Genomic DNA, 14350 nt, shown 5'->3' on the forward strand with positions numbered 1-14350 from the left:
GCCCTGCAGTGTGGGGATATTATCGGGGGCAGCCCTCAGGGTCTCAGCCCTGCAGTGTGGGGTGTTATGGGGCAGCCCTCAGGGCCTCAGCCCTGCAGTGTGGGGTATGATTGGGTAGCCCTCAGGGCCTCAGCCCTGCAGTGTGGGGTGTGATGGGGGCAGCCCTCAGGGCCTCAGCCCTGCAGTGTGGGGTGTGATGGGGGCAGCCCTCAGGGCTTCAGCCCTGCCATGTCGGGTGTTATGGGGTAGCCCTCAAGGTCTCAGCCCTGCAGTGTGGGGTGTGATGGGGGCAGCCCTCAGGGCCTCAGCCCTGCAGTGTGGGGTGTGATGGGGGCAGCCCTCATGGTCTCAGCCCTGCAGTGTGGGGTTTATGGGGGCAGCTCTCAGGGCCTCAGCCCTGCAGTGTGGGGTTTATGGGAGCAGCCCTGCAGTGTGGGCTGTTATGGGGGGCAGCCCTCAGGGCCTCAGCCCTGCAGTGTGGGGTGTTATGGGGGGCAGCCCTCAGGGCCTCAGCCCTGCAGTGTGAGGTGTGATGGGGGCAGCCCTCAGGGCCTCAGCCCTGCAGTGTGGGGTGTGATGGGGGCAGCCCTCAGGGCCTCAGCCCTGCAGTGTGGGGTGTTATGGGGTAGCCCTCAGGGCCTCAGCCCTGCAGTGTGGGGTGTTATGGGGGGCAGCCCTCAGGGCCTCAGCCCTGCAGTGTGGGGTGTGATGGGGGCAGCCCTCAGGACCTCAGCCCTGCAGTGTGGGGTGTTATGGGGTAGCCCTCAGGGCCTCAGTGTGAGAGATGGGAGCTGGCCTTGGCCCCTCATCACCACACGGGGACTCCGGCAGACGGGAGCTCCTGGCTGCACCCTCCTCATGTGACACGTGGGCGGCAGGTGGAGCATGACACAGCCAGACAGGCCCCAGGCTCAGCCGAGCTGGATGTCACACTGGACAGAGGCCACGGCTCCGGGCCTCTGAGCTGAGACAGCGCTGCCCCAGGGCTCGTTCAGTCAGGCCTGGGAGAGTGAGTGGCGCCCACACTCGAGGAGGCGGCCTGTGGAGGGTCGTGCCCGGGCTGGCCAGGCACCTGGCGTTGCCCTCAGGACTAGCCCCGCAGCCCTGTGCCTGGAGCCCTGCCCTGGAGCCCTGCCCTGGTGCTCCTGCCGGCCTGCAGGGAGCCTTCAGTTTAATGGCCTTTTTCGTGTTCATTCATCTTTATTTCCCATCGTGGTTTTGTTTATTTCTTTTTCTGTGTTTTTTTTTTCTGTTCTCTTTTTTAAACGTCCGTGATTTGCCCTTCCTAACCCCACTGTTTGCACATGACAAGATGTTGCCATCCCTACACCACCTCCCACCTCACTGACCAGTGCCGCTACTGATCACCTAGCGCCAGCCACGGCGGGACCCCTGCCCTCGGCCCCACGGGACGTCGTGGCCTCTCTCGTCTCCACCCGCTTCATCAAACTGACGTGGCGGACGCCAGCCTCAGACCCTGCTGGGGACAACCTGACCTACTCTGTCTTCTATACCAAGGAGGGCACCGCCAGGTGAGCACCCGAGCGTCAGCCGGCCCAGGGTCCCCTCCCCACCCATCCTGCTGGGTTTCTCCTAGCTGCACGCCATAGAAACGAGTGACACGGGGGGGGGGGGGGTTAGAGTCTCCCCCCTGCCCTCCAGGTGACTGAGGGAGGGTTAGAATCTCCCCCCTGCCCTCCAGGTGACATGGGGGAGGGTTAGAGTCTCCCCCCTGCCCTCCAGGTGACATGGAGGAGGGTTAGAGTCTCCCCCCTGCCCTCCAGGTGACTGGGGGAGGGTTAGAATCTCCCCCCTGCCCTCCAGGTGACTGGGGGAGGGTTAGAGTCTCCCCCTGCCCTCCAGGTGACATGGGGGAGGGTTAGAATCTCCCCCCTGCCCTCCAGGTGACTGGGGGAGGGTTAGAATCTCCCCCCTGCCCTCCAGGTGACATAGGGGAGGGTTAGAGTCTCCCCCCTGCCCTCCAGGTGACTGGGGGAGGGTTAGAATCTCCCCCCTGCCCTCCAGGTGACATAGGGGAGGGTTAGAGTCTCCCCCCTGCCCTCCAGGTGACTGGGGGAGGGTTAGAATCTCCCCCCTGCCCTCCAGGTGACATGGGGGAGGGTTATAATCTCCTCCCTGCCCTCCAGGTGACATGGGGGAGGGTTAGAGTCTCCCCCCAGCCCTCCAGGTGACTGGGGGAGGGTTAGAATCTCCCCCCTGCCCTCCAGGTGACTAAGGGAGGGTTAGAGTCTCCCCCCTGCCCTCCAGGTGACATGGGGGAGGGTTAGAATCTCCCCCCTGCCCTCCAGGTGACATGGGGGAGGGTTAGAGTCTCCCCCCTGCCCTCCAGGTGACATGGGGGAGGGTTAGAGTCTCCCCCCTGCCCTCCAGGTGACATGGGGGGAGGGTTAGAATCTCCCCCCTGCCCTCCAGGTGACATGGGGGAGGGTTAGAATCTCCCCCCTGCCCTCCAGGTGACATGGGGGAGGGTTAGAGTCTCCCCCCTGCCCTCCAGGTGACATGGGGGAGGGTTAGAGTCTCCCCCCTGCCCTCCAGGTGACATGGGGGAGGGTTAGAGTCTCCCCCTGCCCTCCAGGTGACATGGGGGAGGGTTAGAGTCTCCCCCTGCCCTCCAGGTGACATGGGGAAGCGTTAGAGTCTCCCCCCTGCCCTCCAGGTGACATAGGGGAGGGTTAGAGTCTCCCCCCTGCCCTCCAGGTGACTGGGGGAGGGTTAGAATCTCCCCCCTGCCCTCCAGGTGACTGGTTGAGTGTTGGAATCTCCCATCTGCTCTCCCCGAGACTTAGGGAAGGCAGTAGAGCTGTTTCCGTCACGGAAGCATGGCCAGAGCTGCTCTCCGTTCACAGACTGGGGGTTGTTTTCTTTCAGATTCTGAAAGCTGACAACATTGGATGTTGTATTTTCAGGGTATTAAGAGGAAACTTATCAGAGGGAACCGAAAGTACACTTGTGAGAGCCTGGCCGGTGGGCAGGTGAGGGCGTCTGCCTGGTTTACGTTAACCAGTTGCGCCCCCATCCGGCCCTCATTCTGCCTCTGGACCTGTGGATGTCTGTCCACTGTCCGGCTGTTAACTGTGTGACACCGGGACAAGTGGGGGCCTGACTTTCTCAGGGTGGGGACAGACCCCTCCTGCTGAGACTGTCCTTACAGGCCAAGCAGCTGTTTGGAACTAGGAAGCCCCTGCAGCGTGTTTGTTGTAAACTCTTGGTGGCTGGAGCTGACGGTGGGCCGTGTCATGTGGTGACACCCTCCTCACAGCAGAGCCCATGGCCACCTTGTGGAGAGCCACAATAGCTGCATGTTGTCACCTCCTAACTGGGCCAGACTGGTGGGGATCAGCTCTGTTGAACATTTCAAGTCACTAAAGTTTATAAAATCTTTCCAAAAAAGATCATTTGTTTTAGTTGACAAATCATAAAATCTGATTCATTTTATATCTTGAATTACTTCTAGGACTCATTTAAACTTTTTATATTTTGTCCCCAATTTTTAAAAAGATTCCCTCAGGAACGGGAAGTGGCACCCCCAGCTAAGTGCACGTACCACACTCAAGGTCCTGGGTTCGAGCCCCCAATCCCCACCTGCAGGAGGGACATTTCATGAGTGGCGAAGCAGATCTGCAAGTGTCTGTCTTTCTTTCTCCCTCTTTAACTTTCCCTTTTCCTAACCAATAAAATAGGGGGAAAGAGGGCGAGAAGAAAGGAAAATGGCTGCCAGGAGCAGTGGATTCATAGTGCCGGCACTGAGCCCAGCAATAACCCTAGTGGCAAAAAAAAAAAAGTAAACAAATAGGACCACCTCTAGATTTTGTTTTATTTTATTATTTTTTTTGCCCCGAGGGTTATCACTGGGGCTTGGTGCCAGCACTATAAATCAATCCACTGCTCCCAGTGGCTTTTTTTAAAAAAAATTTATTCAATAGGACAGAGAGAAGTTGAGAGGGAGGGGAGCTAGAAAGGGAGAGAGACACAGAGATACCTGCAGACCTGCTTCACCGCTTGTGAAGTTACCACTGCAGGTGGGGAGTGGAGCTGGAACCCGGGTCCTTGAGTGGGTCCTTGTGCTTAGTATCATGTGCACGTAGCCGGCGTGCCACTGCCCCACCCCTAGATTTCTTGAGTCTGCTAGCCGAAATAGACACATCAGTCTTGGGGGTTTTCTCCGTGCAGATCGTGCCTGACCTGTCGCCAACTTCTGTCTGTCTCCCTAAAAGCCACCCTTTGAGCTTAGTATCTTCTAGAGCTGACGTGATCCGCAGCCCTTCTCGGGGGTGTTGAGAACCCGGCCTCACCTCTCTGAAGGGGTGGTGCTCGTGCCCAGAGTAGCCAGTGCTGTGCCCGCAGGAGGGGGTAGCAGCTACCCAGCCGGGGTGACACCCTGTGGGGCGCCCACCCCCAAAGCTTCGGGTTCCCAGAGCTGACGGCACCACAGTCATCAAGATCTGATTCTGCCTGGCGCCTGTAGGTTCTGTGACAGAAGTCAAGCAGAGCTTTTGGAAACCCCCCTAATCCGTGCTGCTTCTTTCCAACTCCCGCACGTCCAAAGGGAGCGCGTGGAGAATACCAGTCGCCCGGGAGAGATGCAGGTGACCGTTCAGGGCCTCATGCCGGCGACGGTGTACGTCTTCAGAGTCCTGGCCCAGAACAGGCACGGCTCTGGGGAGAGCTCCGCCCCGCTGCGTGTGGAGACACAGCCCGAAGGTAAGCGTGACCCCAGTCGGCCTGTCTGAGGTGCTTGCGGCCTTGTCCACCTGGGGGGGCAGCTTCCTGGACGGGGAGGCGGGTATGGTGCGGGCACGCACCGCAGCAGGCAGCTCAGACGCGCCAGCCCCCCGAGGCTGCCCAGATGTCTGCCGCGGCTCCCCCCGGCGCTGCCTGTGTTCTGCAGTCTCAGGATCACGGTCATTGTCACTTCCGCCCTGAAGTCACGGCGGTGAGTGTGGCGAAAGCGGTCTCTCTCAGCTCCCTGCCTGTCTCAGGCGCTCTCTGCTCCGGCCGCAGTGTCAGTCAGCCCGGGGCAGGAGGCTGTGATGGGGGCACACGTGTTTAAGGGAGTTTCCAGAAACACAAGTCCTGCTGTTGCCTTCGAAACACTGGCTCCAGCAACGCTCTTCAGTAAGGAAACTGAGCGAATCCCAGGAGAGGATGGCAGCGTGCAGGAGGCGGGAAGTCCCATCGTGGGGGTCCTGGAAATGCACATCTGTTCACCTCCCCTTCTCCCTGGGAAGGAACCCGTGGCCTCCTTTATCACCAGACCGTGGAGAGCCGCGGGCGGGGAAGGGCACCATCCAGTTCAGAGACGAGCAGAGTGGGTGTACCGAGTGCCTGCCAGCGCTGGTCTCTGTGCCAGGCGGCCGGCAGGTGATGCTGAGTGAGTCTGGACCATGTCCCCAGGAGCCCAGCCAGGTGGCAGAGACAGACAAGGGAGCAGACAGCCTGCAGCCTCTCTGCCACGGGGAGGTAGGCAGCTGCAGCGTTGGTGCCAGGAGTCTGATTAAGTGGGTATGGGTGCAGGGCGGCTATGGAGAGAGGCTCAGCCGGAGAGAGGGAGAGAGGCCACAGCACAGAGGAGTGAGAGGAGCGCAACACCATCTGTGGGTGAAGGCGGGTGCTGGGGAAATACAGGTGCCCCAGCTCCCCTTCCCGGCTGCTGTGCTGTGCTGTGCCGCCCAGCCAGGGCGAGAGGCTCCGTGTGCAGGCTTCCAGGGCCCCGTCTGAGTGCGTTAGCGCAGGCTGGACGTGCTTCTGGGGAGCTGGGGCTGTTGTCTTTTCCTTCCCCCTTAAGAAGTGGAAGCTTCCCCGGACAGCCTGCTGTCGGCATGGCTCCTGACTGGACAGTGCACGCAGCCATATCCGGGCTCCTCTCTGCTGGGAGCACAGCTAGCCTCCAGCTGCGGTGTTGTTTAAGAAAGTGGCCTACTGGAAAGTGAGCCCCACCCTAGAGGTTCCACTTTTGGGGGGTCTCCTTTATATAAATAAAAATTATTTAAAAAAAAATTTTAAATAATGTTAAGAATTAAAAAATAAGCTATTCATCCTTTCACTAAATTTCTCTTGAAATTAAATCAGAACTGATTCAAGATCTAATAAATGACAGAGAACAGTGCTTTGGAAGATGTGTTTATGTTTTAAAAGCATCTCAATGAGAATCACAACGATCTTGGCTACAAAATATTTTGATCTACCCCTTAAAGGTTAAAATTTTAGCTGTGGAGATAAGGAAAAATATTCTAATAAATCTCACTACTTGCATATGGAAAAAAAAAAAAAAAAGCCAGCCTATCCCGCGTTATGCTAGTGCCCCTCCCTTCTTCCTTGAACAAATACCTGTCACAGAAACGGTAGTACCAGAGAAGTTGTCTTCAAGTAGAGTGTCTACCAGGGTCCAGACACGTCTGTGTAAATTGGGACAGGAGCCTGTCAGTCAGACAACAGGAAGATAGTGGGAGTGACCGCCGTCCAGCCCCGGCCACTCTGCAGAGGGCTGACCCCTCCCAGTGGCTCCCTGGGCCCACGCCTTAGGACCCTTGACTCCTGGCTCCACCCTCTCTTCCCTTTCTTCTCCTTTTTTTCTCTTCTTTTCTGCTGTTGCTGGGGCCTCACTGCTCCAGGCTGATGTTTTTTCAGAGAGAGAGAAATACACAGAGGGAGAGAGCTTCCCCAGCGCGGTGGGTGCCAGGCACCGCCCCGGGCCAGGTTCTTGGCAAGCAGGCTCCTTCCCAGGTGAGCTCTCCTGCCAGCCTCTTCCTCTGCAGTGTCCCTCTCCTCCTCCTCTTCGCCTGCTAGTGTTTGTGACAGACACAGGGCCAAAGTCAGACCTGGGGCCTGGCGTCTCAGCCTCCATGCCTCTTCCCTACCGTGCCGCCCATGACCCCTCACCTCACCTGCACAGAGGGGCTGTAAGGGTCGAGTCCCGCCTGTCTCACCTGCTGCAGAGGTAACAGAATGTGCCTACACAGTCCTGAGCACTTACTGTTGTGCCAAGGGAGACGTCAGTGACTGGCAGCCATTCCCCCAAGGTTTTCTTGGTGCGTCCTGACTCTGTCCTGCTCCCCTCCGTGCCTGAGCTCACATGTCCTTGCTGACCCATCACCTCGTGCCGTCTGGCTGCTTGTGGTCTCTCAGTGGAGAGAATCCAGGACCTGAGAGCTCCTGGCTGGCTCCTCAGCCTCCTCAACGTGCTCTCTGTGCCACACGCCGGCCTCATCACCCCTCGCCGCCAGCCAGCGTGACTGCCCCGGAGCCTGAGGACGCTCTCCATTCTGCTTGCCCCCGAGGCCTCCACCAGCCGCCAACTCCTGGCCGCCTCTCGCGCTCTCTCCTGTCTTCACCGTGACGGTGTACGTCTGACTTCCAGCTAGACTGGGATGTCTCTGGGCGGACGCCCTGCCCATCCCAGTCCCTCCACATCTGGCAGAAGATGGCACTTTTCTGCGCTGCTCGGTGCCCCCACCAAGCTGGGGTTCTACACCATAAGCGTGCTGTAGTGTTCATTTTCCTGCCGGGTCAATTTCAGGTATTTCGCAATGTTTAGTTTACTTTGAGTCCTGCAAAGGAAGCGCCTTGCACACGGCCCCAAGACCACTTCAGCCCAGTTGGGGTGTGTGCGTGCTTCTATTCACAGAAGCAGTATGGTGTCTTACTGACAGCGGGTGTTGAGTGCAGGAAGTTGTTCTTATTTCTTGCTCTCTTGCAATTTTCTTTCTAGTCCAGCTCCCTGGCCCGGCACCCAACATCCGAGCGTACGCACCGTCGCCCACTTCCATCACTGTCACCTGGGAAACGCCTCAGTCTGGCAATGGGGACATTCAGAACTACAAGCTGTACTATGCGGAGAGAGGGGCGGACAGAGAGCAGGTACAGGGCAGCGTCACACTGCCCTCTGCCGCATCAGAGCGCATGGGCTGGGTGCTCTCCCAGAACTCTGCAGTCGCTGTCTGGAAATCCAAGGAAGTAGGGGCCTGGTGGTGGCACCCAGTTAAGTGCATAAATACTAGACACAAAGGTTGGGGTTCGAGCCCCCGGCTCCCCACCTGCAGGGGGAAGCTTCACAGGCGGTGAAGCAGGTCTGCACGTGTCTCTCTTTCTCTCTCCCTCTCTGTCTCCCCTCCTCTCTCGATTTCTCTCTGTTCTGTCCAATAAAATGGAAAAACTGGCCTCCGGGAGCAGTGGATTCATAGTGCCAGCACGGAGCCCCAGCGATAACCCTGGAGGCAAACAAAACACCTAAGGAAATAGAGCTTTGTGAATGAAACACTGGCATCTCCCATTTCTCCGTGCCGAGGTCTGTCCCATCTCTACTAGAGGGTCGCTGAAATCAAGCAGTGTCGTCACTGTTCCGTGGCGTCCTGGGAGGGGACTGAACACCCGGGGTTGAGCCTGGAAGCTGCACGGCTGCTCCTCCCCCGTGCAGCGCCTCCGCAGGCGAGAGCGTGAGCTGATGCGCCGGTTCATTTCTCTCCAGGACGTGGACGTTCCCGGCCACTCCCACACCATCGGCGGGCTGAAGAAGTACACAGAATATACATTCCGGGTGGTGGCCTACAACAAGCACGGCCCGGGAGTCTCCACACAGGATGTCGCCGCTCGGACCCTGTCAGACGGTGAGTCTGTCTCCCTCCGGAGTAGGAAGCCTCCAGGGCCAGGGCCGCACCCGCCCCTCTGCGGGAGCCTGGTCGCACGTGGCCGGCTCGGTGTGCAGAACCCCAGCTCCACCGTTAAAGATGACTCCGAGACGCGCGCAGACCTTTCTGTGTGGCACGCCCGGCTGGGGCTGGGGCTGGGGCTGGGCAAACAGCCAACGTGGCGGCTGGAGGGGAGTGTTTCCAAGAAGGAAACAGAGCCTGAGCCGAGAGCGAGCTGACTGCAGAGGCTGCCGGTCTCGCCCCACGCGGCCCTTAGGAAGCGTCGGTGCTGTGGTGTCTCTCAGGGTCTCTGTCTGAGTGAAGACGGGTGACGTCAAGTGCTGAGGCCATGCCCGTGTGAGGCCCCACTTCACCTGTAACAGTTTAGTAAGTGTAGTCGACTTAAGAAAGCAAGACAGGCTTGCTGTCCTTCTAGAATCCAGATTAAAGACGACAAGAGCCGCGCGAGACATGATGTTTGGCTCCTGACTCGGGTCAGAACGGCCCCGAGGACACTGGGCACAGTCGTGATTGAAGGACAGGAGCAGGCAGGATGGGGTCTGCCGCTGCCTGCTCCTGGTCACTCGTGAGTCTTAGTGGGTCCTGCCGCGCCGGCCAGCTGTCGCCATGTCCTTGGCGGACGGCCCCTAGGAGGCCCAGCCGCAGGGTCTCGGAGGGAAGTCCCAGGTGACGGCAGCTGGCTCAGATGAGATTTCTTGTGACTCAGCTCTGTCTTACGGTGACACAGCTTTTGATCAAAAGCCGCAGACTCCTCACACCTCAGGGAGCGCTCCCGGCTCCTGCAGCTGTGCTAGGGAACCAACTGAGCCTTCCTGAGCTGCCATGCTGGGCCACTTCTTTTTTTTTTTTTTATTCTTTTTAAATTTTTTTATTTACTTTATTTACTAGCTAGAGACAGAGAGAAATTGGGGGGGGGAGATAGAGAAAGAGAGAGACAGACACCTGCAGCCCTGCTTCACCACTCCTGAAGCTCTCCCCCTGCAGGTGGGGACCCGGGCTTGAACCTTTGTCCTTGTGCATTGTAACATGAGCGCTTTTCCAGGTGCGCCACCACCTGGCCCCTCTGGGCCACGTGGCTGGGCCAGTGGCGCCGCCTTTGGGGTGCACTGAGCCAGCTCTGGGCCTCTCACCTCTGCCGTGTGAGGGAGCTCTGCCGAGGAGACTCACGTAGCTCGTGGCTCGGCTGACCACGGAGCTCCGAGTGCAGACACTTGGGTTTCCTCACCTCTCCGTGATGACTGTGCTGCTGCTGAAAACACTCAGGAGGAGGGGCCTGGTGGTGACGCACCTGGTTGAGCGCACACGTTACAGTGCACAAGACTCGGGTTCGAGCCCCCTGTCTCCACCTACAGGGGGAAAGCTTCAGGAGTGGTGAAGCAGGGCTGCAGGTGTCTCTCTCTCTCTCTCGCTATCTCCCCCTTCCCTCTCAATTTCTGGCTACCTCTATACAATAAATAAAGATACTAATTTTTAAAAAAAAGCTAAAAACTCAGAAGACAACGGGAAGTCCACCACGAACCTGGGGTCCTGGTGAGCTCAGAGACCGCCCATGCTGCCAGGGGTGTCTGGATCCCCAGAGGTACAGCCCGGCTGGCACAAGGCCGCTTCTGTGTGACGCGTCTTCTGAGGGCCCGTGGCTACACTGTGCCCTCGTGACACTGTCCATGCCAGGGCGCCGCGTGTGGGCGCTGCAGGAGGTGCTCGTGTGCTCGAGCTGGGTGTTGGCGTCGCGGTCAGGAAGAGCAGTCGCCGGGGAGGGACCAGGTGTGGGTGCCTGACGACGCTTCTGTGTTTCTTTCCTGTGTCAGCTCCCAGTGCCGCGCCCCAGAACCTGTCTGTGGAAGTGAGAAACTCAAAGGTGAGACTCGCTGCTTCGCCGTGTCCAGACTGCTGGTCCTCAAAAGACTCGGGCGGGAGGAGAAACCACACTGGTCTTTAAGACACTACTTTGTTTATATATTTATTTATTTCCCCCCTTTGTCCTTGGTTGTTCTTTTTATTGTTGTTATTATTATTGATGTCGTCATTGTTGGATAGGACAGAGAGAAATGGAGAGAGGAGGGGAAGACAGAGAGGGGGAGAGAAAGACAGACACCTGCAGACCTGCTTCACCGCCTGGGAAGCGACTCCCCTGCAGCTGGGGAGCCGGGGGCTCGAACCGGGATCCTTATGCCGGTCCTGGTGCTTTGCGCCACGTGCGCTTAACCCGCTGCGCTACCGCCCGACTCCCAAGACACTACATTTTAAAAAAAAATTATTCCCTTTTGTTGCCCTTGTTTTATTGTTGTAGTTATTATTGATGTCGTCGTTGTTGGATAGGACAGAGAGAATTGGAGAGAGGAGGGGAAGACAGAGAGGGGGAGAGAAAGACAGACACCTGCAGACCTGCTTCACCGCCTGTGAAGCGACTCCCCTGCAGGTGGGGAGCCGGGGGCTCAAACGGGGATCCTCATACCGGTCCTTGTGCTTTGCGCCACCTGCGCTTTACCCGCTGCGCTACCTGCCTGACTTCCAAGACACTACATTTATTTTTAATTATTTATTTATTCCCTTTTGTTGCCCTTGTTTTATTGTTATAGTTATTATTGATATCGTCATTGCTGGCTAGGAAAGAGAGAAATGGAGAGAGGAGGGGAAGACAGAGAGGAGGAGAGAAAGACAGACACCTGCAGACCTGCCTCACCGCCTGTGAAGCGACCCCCCTGCAGGTGGGGAGCCGGGGGCTCGAACGGGGGTCCTTATGCCGGGTCCTTGCGCTTTGCACCACCTGCGCTTTACCCGCTGCGCTACCTGCCTGACTCCCAAGACACTACATTTTTAAACCAGAACTGAACTCAAACATCAGGGCTGGCCAGTGGTGTCCCTGTAGATGCACACATTGCCGAATGTGAGGACCCGAGTTCAAGCCTCCGTCCCCCTTCACGCGTGGTGGAGCATTGCTGCAGGGTGTCTCCCTCCCTCTTTCTCAATCAGGAAATGAAGAAATGGGGGCAGGGGTGAAATGGCTGCCAGGAACAATGGCGTCATTATGCAGGCACCAAACCTGAGCCATAGCCTGGCGGCAGAGAGGCAGAGAGCCGGAGCCCGGAACACACGCACATCGGTGGAGCCTCCCCGCCTCCCCCGACGTCAGAAGGCAGTGCGGGAGCTCAGTCCGCCTGGGCTGTTCTCCACTGCTCGGCCCTCCCGCATCCAGCAGAGACGCGTGTCCCGGTGTCTCTCCCCGTGGCCCTCACGGCACACGTGAGGCCCCAGACCCCGCGCTGGGCTGCACAGACCGTGGGGCACTCGGCGCGGGGCTCCTCGCTGAGAAGCGGCCTGCTGTCACTTAGCAGACCCCTCCCGGGCGGACGGCGGCCTCCTGGTGATGAAGCGTCTCGGGATCTTTAGGCCCCTGCCACCCTGTGCCCGCCCCTGGCGCTGAGTCTCTTGCTGTGGCCTTTCCCTCTCAGAGCGTCGTGATTCACTGGCAGCCACCGCCCCTGGCCACACAGAACGGCCAGCTCACCGGCTACAAGATCCGCTACCGGAAGGCCTCCCGCAAGAGTGACGTCACCGAGGCTGTGGTGACGGGGACCCAGCTGTCTCAGCTGGTGGAAGGTGAGCGCCCCGCGGCCCTGCCACAGGCATCTCGGGGACAGAGTGATGGCGGCTTGGCTATTTTTTTTTTTTTGCAAGTTGACGTGTTTCAGTTCATATTACACGTGTGAGGGGAGCCCCGTAGTTGCTCAGAGAAATGCAGCTCGTTCGGTAACGTGAACGCAGAAAATGCGGGAGTACACGCCTCGACTTTACAGCTTCCCACGCACACAGTTGTTTCCTCAGACATTTAGATGTGGCAGTTTGGGGACCACTCTGAACTGTTGACATAAAAAAACCTGAAAATAACTGCAAAGCAGGCGTGTGGTGAATCTGAGTGTCTGGTCTTGCACATGCTGCTGTCCTGTGTGGGGCTGTGCCCTTGTTTGTGTTTTGCCGTATTTGCCACATTTCGTGTGTGTGTGTGTGTGTGTGTGTGTGTGTGTGTGATCCTTACTCATAAGCTGTATAAAATAAAAAGCAACTTAAAGAAAAGTGAAACTGAGTTTTATAAGTAGACGATCGCTCCACTCAAGCCAGCAGCAGCAGTCCACAGCATTGCCATGTGATTTTTGTCGCTGGAACTTCACTGCTCCAGACGACTTTTCCAGGTAGAAAGTGAGAGGGAGGGGGACACTGGAGCTCCCTCGGTGCAGCGAGGATCACGCCTGAGCCGGGCCGTGTTGGGGCGACGCAGGCGCTACCCAGCTGATGATGGCCCTGGAGCGCGGGCGGCGTGTGCGTGTCCCGGAACCGCGCGCGTGTAAATAACTGTGGCCATCCCATCAGCGTCACGACTGACATGCTGACATTTAGAAACTTGTCAGCGGTGGCTCCCGGTGTGGGACTGTACCTCCGTGCACACCTGGTCCAAAGCGCCCGCTGGCACTCGCCTCACCCCTCGCCTCACAGACTCCCTTCAAGCAGGAGCGTCTGGCTCCGCGGCTCCTCCCTTGTCACATGGGCCCAGGCTGGCACGAGCACCGCTCCTGCATGTGACCCGGGACTCAGCGAAGGAGGGAGACAGTGAAGTGGGCCCCGGGTGGACCACCTTCTCCGGCTGCTGGCGTCTGCCCAGACCGCCTGCCCTCGGGCCATGTGATGACGCTCCCACTGGCCGAGCTCCCTTGGCAAACCGTGATGAACGGGCTCGCACTTGGCGTCTTCAGACAGACCCTGGGCTCGGGGACGGCCCGTCGCCCGCTGGAGGGTCTCGGCCTCTGCTCCGGGCTGGGCTCACCGGCTGCCTGTTCTCGGCTGAGCCCAGCTGGAGCCGCTTCCAGGCAGCAGCCCTGACTGCGTCGTCGGTGGGTAGGGTGTCTGCACTCTGAGAGGGAGCGGCCGGCTCACCTCTCCCAGGCTCCCGCCTCAGCCCGGCTTCTTGGTCTGCTTCTCAGGTCTCGACCGGGGCACCGAATATAACTTCCGAGTGGCTGCGCTGACCGTCAACGGCACAGGCCCGGCTACCGACTGGATGTCCGCAGAGACTTTCGAGAGCGATCTGGACGGTAAGAACCGGAATCTGCCCTACCAGGCCTGCCGTCGCCTGAGCGGGCTGAGGAGCCGCGGCCCTGTGCCAAGGGCAGCCGCAGCCGCAGCGCAGGAGCCCGCCCCGCCCCCTCCCCCTCTCCCCTGCCCCCTCTCCCTCCCATCCCTCTTCTCCTGCCCCCTCCCCCCACCCCTCTCACCCTCCCCTCTCTCCCCTGCCCCCTCTCCCCACCCCTCTCACCCTCCCCTCTCTCCCCTGCCCCCTCTCCCTCCCATCCCTCTCACCCTCTCCTCTCTCTCCTGCCCCCTCTCCCTCGCTCTCCCACCCTCCCTCCCTCTCTCCCTCCCCCACTCCCCCCTCTCTCTGCAGTAGCTTGCAGGGAGTTGGCCCCCGAAGCAGAACCAGAGCCAGCGAGCAGGGCAGACACTTTGGGTCGGAGTTAAGTCCATGGTCGTGATGTGGGGGGAGGATTTCCGGTCTGCGGCTGAGCCTCAAACCCAGCCTTGCTTCCAACTTAAGTTTCCTTGTCCCTTTAGTCTGGGACCCTCTCTTGCCCTTTTGACTCAGTGAGTTACTTTGCCCATGTGTGTGTGATGAGTGTGTGTGGTGTGTGTGT

General features: G+C 58.8%; 1 protein-coding gene across 13 annotated transcripts in view; it reads left to right on the top strand.

The window, feature by feature from the left end:
- The window catches only part of NEO1 (neogenin 1), a 130779-nt gene that overhangs the window by 89772 nt on the left and 26657 nt on the right, over window positions 1-14350 (top strand). For 9 of the 13 annotated variants that reach the window (XM_060175610.1, XM_060175617.1, XM_060175621.1 and 6 more), the window contains exons 8-14: window positions 1313-1532; window positions 4568-4722; window positions 7730-7878; window positions 8486-8624; window positions 10475-10524; window positions 12119-12266; window positions 13643-13753. In XM_060175610.1, coding sequence (XP_060031593.1) covers window positions 1313-1532; window positions 4568-4722; window positions 7730-7878; window positions 8486-8624; window positions 10475-10524; window positions 12119-12266; window positions 13643-13753 — 972 coding nt within the window. The remainder of the gene's footprint in view (window positions 1-1312; window positions 1533-4567; window positions 4723-7729; window positions 7879-8485; window positions 8625-10474; window positions 10525-12118; window positions 12267-13642; window positions 13754-14350) is intronic. The other 4 variants (XM_060175613.1, XM_060175619.1, XM_060175615.1 and 1 more) reach the window with 1 other exon arrangement.

The sequence above is a fragment of the Erinaceus europaeus genome, chromosome 16 (genome assembly GCF_950295315.1).
Source record: "Erinaceus europaeus chromosome 16, mEriEur2.1, whole genome shotgun sequence".
Lineage (NCBI taxonomy): Eukaryota > Metazoa > Chordata > Mammalia > Eulipotyphla > Erinaceidae > Erinaceus > Erinaceus europaeus.